This window comes from Spinacia oleracea, chromosome 4 (assembly GCF_020520425.1).
Source record: "Spinacia oleracea cultivar Varoflay chromosome 4, BTI_SOV_V1, whole genome shotgun sequence".
NCBI lineage: Eukaryota > Viridiplantae > Streptophyta > Magnoliopsida > Caryophyllales > Amaranthaceae > Spinacia > Spinacia oleracea.
The window spans coordinates 128,848,609-128,855,871 of record NC_079490.1 but is presented as its reverse complement, the minus strand read 5'-3'; the positions used below and the strand labels follow the sequence as shown (position 1 = coordinate 128,855,871).

At 36.1% G+C, this 7,263-nt stretch overlaps 1 protein-coding gene across 9 annotated transcripts; it reads right to left on the bottom strand.

Moving 5' to 3' along the window:
* Nucleotides 1-204: 204 nt before the first annotated feature.
* LOC110798886 (uncharacterized) lies at nucleotides 205-3,013 on the bottom strand. Of its 9 annotated transcripts, XR_008919366.1 has the most exons (4): nucleotides 2,611-3,013; nucleotides 2,459-2,486; nucleotides 1,778-1,926; nucleotides 450-796 (listed from the first exon to the last, which is right to left on the bottom strand). XR_008919366.1 is itself a non-coding variant. In XM_056827307.1 (2 exons), exons 1-2 carry the CDS (start codon nucleotides 2,690-2,692, stop codon nucleotides 396-398), a joined length of 468 nt encoding a protein of 155 aa, XP_056683285.1. In that variant the 5' UTR covers nucleotides 2,693-3,002; the 3' UTR covers nucleotides 205-395. The 9 variants fall into 9 exon arrangements, 3 of the variants coding, with proteins under 3 accessions (XP_056683285.1, XP_056683284.1, XP_056683286.1); XR_008919365.1 differs by lacking the exon at nucleotides 2,459-2,486 and having other exon boundaries at nucleotides 2,611-3,002; XR_008919367.1 differs by lacking the exon at nucleotides 2,459-2,486 and having other exon boundaries at nucleotides 1,778-1,893; nucleotides 2,611-3,000.
* Nucleotides 3,014-7,263: the final 4,250 nt, after the last annotated feature.

Sequence of the window (7,263 nt, the reverse complement as noted above, 5' to 3'; positions counted from 1 at the left end):
CTAGAAACAAAAAAGTGATACATCACCGACAACGAATTTCAAAATAAGCACGTGCTTTATTTGGAAGGGGACAGCAGTTAGCAAGTCCCTTTAAACGATCAACATGAAAAAGCAGAAGGAGATGACATATGACAGACAACAAAAAATCAAGCAGTGACCCACAAAGATCAGTCGCATCCCAAAAGGTACACCAAAGTTGGTCATGTGCCTAAGTAAAAAATTAAGCAGTGGCTCACATACAAATCAGTTGCCTCGCTGTTAAATATTCAAACACTCAGTGATACTCAAGGACTTAAGTTCATGCTTCCAATGATTAAAAGCTGACAGCTAGAAGAAATCTTTGTAATCTGAAGGTGCAACAAAGTAGCAAAACTATATGCTTAATTGTCACAAATTTACCTCCGTACTAATATATTGCATAGAAGTACCACAAGATCATTGGGGAAAGGTGAGGCAAGATTCTCAGCAACAGCAGAAGAGATACTTTTCTTCCTCTGCTCTGCAGTGACTGCATTTTCATTTATCACACAACCAACCATAAGACTGTAGTCTTTACATTCCAGGGTAGATTTTACCAACACCATACATTGGATAAAAAATTGTTCAAATGAAAAGAGTTCAGCCTCTGGATTGGTGATCTTATTTAAGCAGAAATCAACGACAGGTGAAAGGACGCTCTTATCACCAAATGAGAAAGGATGCTTTCCCTGGAAAGCAATTAGAACCTTCATCATCTTAGTGCATGCTTTTTTTATGAAATCCCAGAACCTAGGATGTCGTTCTTGGAAAGATGAATCTGCATTTAGATCCAACAAAAAACAAGCATGTTCTTAAGTTAGTGGAGAATACAACTAACGAACTATAATATTATAATAAAAAATTATGTGATTATGTAAGCAGAGGCATGTTACTTATAGGCCAGAAACACAGACACACTTCATGGTGAGAATTCAAGAAGACCACAAATTTTCTGTGTCCAAGAAGATATTTCCTACTTCGACAAAAAGGGTAAAGAGATTACACTAAGTTAAAAGTTGTTTGAGCAAAATCTTACACCCAGTACAGCCAGTAGGATGGTTAGCTACTTCAGTTGCTGGAGTATTGTAAGGCATACGATACAGTAATCAGTTTATTTATGAGGCTGAATTATGGAAATGATGGTCCAATAAATATGGTCTCAAGGACAGGGTGTATGAATGCATTATAATTTAAACTTTACAGGTTAGAAAATATCATAGTAGACGAGAAAATCAATGTTGACTCCCTCCACCTGGAAGGATGACAGCCTCTGCTGCTTTGAGTGAATGCAATAATGTGGTATTTGGAAACCATGAATTCATTTGAAATTCTGAATTTCAATAATGGAATCACATTCATAAAAATATAACAGGCATAATATATACTTAACCCACCATTAATCATACTTTAATCTATTAGAAAACCCAGTTTTAGTAGTTAGATGCATACACTTAACCCACCATTACAAAAGAGAGGAAAAAGCAGTTGACAACTCCCTCAATTAACTTAATCATATCAACTTACAAACTGGATATAAACAACATTAAGTTTTAAACTAGATAAAGACAATTAAGTAAGAGAAAAACCACTTAAAACCAATGAGTTATCAAAGAGCTCTAACTTGAAGAGCCTTGCAAGAAAGGGAAATACAGAAAAACATGATTATCAAGAATGACCACATTTCTATTTTAAAATTCAGCAAAGGAAATAACTTAAAAGAAACCAAAACCGAAATGACAGTTAGAAATGAAGAACTTACTTCAACATGTATTCACATAGAAAAATCCAGTCCCCATCCATGTACCAATTCATTCAGGAAGCATGATTAAAATAAGAATCAGTTAGTTATCCAAGAACATCCAATAGCGACTTCAACTATCACATATATATTGAACAAAAACTTAGTCTCTGCAAAATATAAAATTTGCAAATGAAAACAATAAATAACATATTACATTAAAATATAATCATAATATGTAAGCCAGATACTTGAATCATATGCCACACACAAGGTCAAACATCCCGATAAAATATAGGGGCCATAATTTTAACAAATCTGATAGAGCATATATACAATTCAGTGGGAATATGAAGAATCTGCGTGAATGGTATTCTTATGCCTTCAGGTAGTTTCTTACCTAAGCATTCTTCCTATTATTGAATTATTCATACAGTTATTCAAATTTCAGAGATCCTCAACTTTCCCTATCATGAAAAGAGCTAAATTTGATCCCACCGCAAATTCCACCACTGTTTTTCAACCGCAAATGACAGAAGAATGATTAACCAAATGCAGAAACACAACTTTTCCGCTTTCCATTCTAATACACTAAACAATTTCAACCGCAATAGCAACGACACATGATTTAAACTATTAGTTCAATTCCAACCAAAAAAGTTTGAAATTAACTGTATAAATAAAGCAGTAAAGGGAAATTACCAGAACTTGATTATCATCATTCAAGAATCTGATTAATAAAACAAGCAAAAACGAAATTCGAAAATCAAACCAATCAATCAAAAAACCGAAAAATTGATCAAATTGCGAAAAATTGAAGTAAGAATTAAGAAAAAAATTGGAACAGAAAGTACCTGAGAGAGAAAGTGACAGAGAGTTATCATTCACCGTAATCACCGATCGAATGATAGAGGAAACCCCCATAAACGACGACATCGAAACCCCAAGAGAGAAGCGGGGAAGCTAGAGATAGGAAGATATGGTTCTAAAAATAATTTCCGGTCACCTGAGAAGGAGGAGAGAGGGTGCGAGTGTGTGAGTGTGGTTTCGCCGGTCACTTGAGAAGGAGGAGAGAGCCGGTGGCTTCGTCGGTCAACAGGGAGATGGTTTGCAGGAGCTAGTTGTACGTTGGCTGCAAGGAGGAGAGAGCAGTGTTTTTTTTCTTTAAGTTCTTAGGTAGGTTAAAGGCTGCGCTAGTTTGGGGAAAAACTTTCAGATTTTAATTATTATTATTTTTTTTAATTTTTTGTTGTTCTAAAGGTTGCACTTGTTTAATAAGGGCAACTTTTGATGAGCAACTTATAAGGATTTTTCCTCTAGTGAATAGCACGTTGCCAAACTAACATGGATTATGAATGCGACATGCAAAGTTCTCAACCTAAGGTCGGTCTAAGTTATGTATGATGCAAGTGGTCGGCTTTGGGTGTCAAAAAGGTGCTTGACTAAGAGGCGGATCCGGCAACAACTATGCACCTCCCAAAGTGGAGGTGTTGGTTGGCAGACGACCTCCATACTTGACATCGGGAATGTCAAGCAAATGTCAAGTTGCGGTTGGCGCGAAAATGGTCACACACTTTGGTCAGGAACCGAATGGAGAGTCACCATTTCGTTGCCCCCGGGGTTAACCCGAATGTAGAACATATTCATGTTGGGCAAGGTAGAAATTTGTTTTGCACAAATATGGTTTTCGAAATATGCATGACATGCCTAGAAATTGAAAATTGTACTCGAATATTGTATTTGAAAAGCTCGTTTTTCGACATTCGTTCTCAAGGTTTGGGAGTGTCCTTCGGAATTAGAAACCAGAGCTGACTCCCACTCGAAAACTTGGGCAACATGGGCAACCAGCCACTGGAAGCCACTGTGCTGGATGCAGGAAGCAGCTTCTGGCGCAGGGGTCTGCGCCCAGCGCTGGAGCTGGCATCCAGAACTTGAGCGTGGCAGTGGCTAGTTGCTCAAAGCATACCCGTATAATCGAATTTGAAATCAGAACTCCCCAGTGGAGTCGCCAGAATTGTAGGGGGTATTTTTTTCGTACTTTCCTTTTTTGTATTTCCCCTACGAGGCTTTGTATATTTTTGAATTTCGAAGGAGTCGCCACCAAACAATTTTAAGGGTCCCGTTTGGAAAGACCAAAGTTGACTCTTTAGTGGATAAGGCATTGAATCTTAGAAACTGATGGGTGAGATCCGTACAAGGGAACGAAGTGCTTATTCCGCGAGCTTTAAAATTGTATTCGAACACATGACAAGAAGAATTTTCGAATAACCCTAGTCATGACACTACGTGGGTTTGAACTTTGAATTTAGAACATAGAATTTCTACTTGTATCGTGACCACTTCGCTTTAAAGTTAATTTGAAGGAACCTAAGGCCGGTTTGTCCAAGAAATTATCTTTGTTAAGCGTGATATAACTTTGCATTTTGTTAGATTTAGCATGTGAGGTGATGAAAGCAATAAGCAAGTAAAGCAACATCACAATAAGTAAATGAATTATTGAAAGTGCGTACAAAAATACATCACCCTGAAAAAAGGTGAGTAAAGAGTGCGGAATTAAAATAGCAAGAATAAAGGTGCAATATTGAAATGCGATATTGAAAGGAGCGATATTGAAATGCGTTATTGAAAGGTGCGATATTAAAATGCGTTATTGAAATTGCGATATTGAAATGACGATATTGAAATTGCGATATTGAAATTGTACTATTGTATTTGAGATCCGAACGCCAAACGACTACTTAATAATAAGTGCGTCCGACACGGATTCAATTCTAAAAATCTCAACTTTAGGATAAGTTGCTCATCCCAAAGTGTCTTAGATTTTGATTATTGAAATTGAACTTTGAACATTGAATCTTGAATATTGAACTTGAATATTGAACTTATGAGTCTTGAATCTCAAGGATTAGGCCTTTTAATGTCAAAAAGGCTTCGCCTTTAATGTGCTCCATAACTTGAAAATGATTCTAGTTTAAGGAAGTGATTACAAACAACCTTAAACATCATGGAATCCATAACTTTGTACTTGAATCATAAAAAGTGTTGGTTTTGTAAAAATATGTGATTGTTGTAAGTGACACTTTTGAGAGCAAAAGTGTCAATTTTACTAATCATTTTTGGAAGAAAAATTGAATCTTGCATGACATATTTGAAGTGGTGTTTTGGACAATCATTTGGAGAGGGTTTCAAGTATGAAACCTCCCCAAAAATAACACCTTTGTGTGATTTTCCTAGTTACCCAAAGGTATGAACCCTAAGTGGTAACATCATTGGATTTTGTATTAGAAATGTAGAAGGATAATTCAATTCAAAATCTGATTATTTAGTGGATCACAGTAACAAATCATAAAACTCAAGAAATAAACTCCTAAAAACTTCCTTATGGAGTTATAGCCCATAACAACAAGTCAACAAAGAATAATGTTATTTTTATTGAGAATCATAAAGGAAAGTAAGTGAACTTTATGGAAAGCCACCTATAATGTTATTTTTTCATCAGATACTTTATTTTCTTTTTTTTCCCTTCTTGTAATATCATTTCCTTTTCTAAATTATTAAATTGTTATTTACTTATCGAATTTATATTTGTTCCATTAAAATGTGTCTTAATAGTGTTTTCCTTTCTACTTGCAGTTTGTAGATGGACTGTTATTAAATTGACACTTTGTAATGCTTTTGTTCACGTTCTTAATCCATAACATTTTTATAATATTAGTTATGTGTTGCACATCGATTGGGCGTAGGAGTGGATGTGGTTAGACAAGTATATTACGAGCAAAAGAAAAAAAAAATTATACGTTTAATTACTTTACTTTGGTACTAAGATTTTGAATTTTTGTCATGTAAAGGCATGAATTTTACACTATTTATATTGCAAGATTGACGTATTGTATGCCCTCACTATTTTAAAGTATGAACTTTACCGAATGATTTTTTAGTACCTAATTAATATTCGTTGTGATTGGTGGTAATAACACAACTTTAAGTTTTTTAAATAATTTCGTACGTGTCGTGTGCATATGAGACTAGTAAGTTTAATAATTGCTAAGGTAACCTGCTCTTTTCCGTTGCCCCCCTCTCTCCTCCCCCCCCCCCAATCGTTGACTTAACTTTGTTTACATCGCTACACTGCAAGTAGCATGCCAAAGCTATTCTTTATGATTTCTTTGTTGAAGCCTGAGATATTGGAACACCATAACCCGGAGGTTCCCAATGCCCTGAAACACTTGAAACCCAAGGAAAGAAGTAGCAAAGTAGTAATGACACGAGCGAATGCAAAGAACTTGTGATTTCACAAGCAACATGAGTCACTAAAAGTATTCAAAAAGCATGCTATGAACCCACATAAAATGGGGAGTAGTGCTAAAATATAAGGTTTTGAAAGCGACAAACACAGTCGTTGCTAACCTAAAATGAGAATTGACGTAAGTAAATTATCTCATAGACGACCTAACAACCATGACTTATGTAAACCCAAACCCCCTCCCACACATATCTCCTTTCGTAATATATCACCCAAAACAGAACCTCCAATGATGCTAACATCACCCAAGGACATTCGACCACCCGAAGAAAACGAATGGTCATACGAAGAAATGCCATTAACACACATTATCCCCATAAACCTATTACCTAATCCCAACAAACCTACTTCAGTCTTCCAAATTAGACATCCCACATAGGACTCCATAGAAACATCTATGAACTCGGATACCCAACTTTAACTAAACCTAAAACAACTTCATATGGGTAAACAACCAACCTACACACAGAAAAGAAAAACAGAGCTACCCAAAGTAATCTATATTCATCTACACTCAACAACCTATGCACCACCATAAACACAGAAGAACAACTAAACAAGATAACAAACACATAATCATTGAGGTTAATAAATAAGAGGAAAATAAATAGCCTTAAACTGAATCCCAAACCTAACCTTTACCTTTACTGACAAGATCAGAATTTTTCGGACACAATGAGACGACGGCGGTTAGGAAAACTTTTAGAAAACATAGCCTTAATTCCCAAACACACAGAAGACAACTCAACCCCAGAAATCTATCCCAAAAATTAAAACCCTACCCCCTAAAACTAACCTTTAACTGCGAATAAAACATCGGCGGCGCTTTACCTTTACCGATGATTAAAGCGGCGGCGATTAGGAAGTAGACGGGATATATTAGGTTGAAATTCTGGTCCGATAACCTTCGAAACGGATGATTCCAACGCCCTTGCTTGGTTGAATGGGCGGCACAAGTAGCAAAACCCTAGATCTAGAAATTCCATATGAGAAAGGCATCACACTAAGAAGAGGTGGAAGCTTTAGTTGTAAGCTTGACTCCTTCCTCTTCTCCTTCATAAACCCAAAAAACTACTCTTCTCCTTCAGAAACCCAAAATACTTGAACCGGTTTGACCGGCACAGAGTTTAATACAAAGTAATTGACTTATTATTTAATTAGATGGTAGTTGATAGTGGGGTATTTTTTTAATATAGATATGGAT

Excerpts from the sequence above, each read along its gene's own strand:
- LOC110798886 (XM_056827306.1), bottom strand. The coding sequence starts at position 2,692 with ATGTCGTCGTTTATGGGGGTTTCCTCTATCATTCGATCGGTGATTACG. Across the intron at positions 797-2,610 it reads TCTGTCACTTTCTCTCTCAG|ATTCATCTTTCCAAGAACGA; the intron begins GTACTTTCTGTT and ends ATCTAAATGCAG.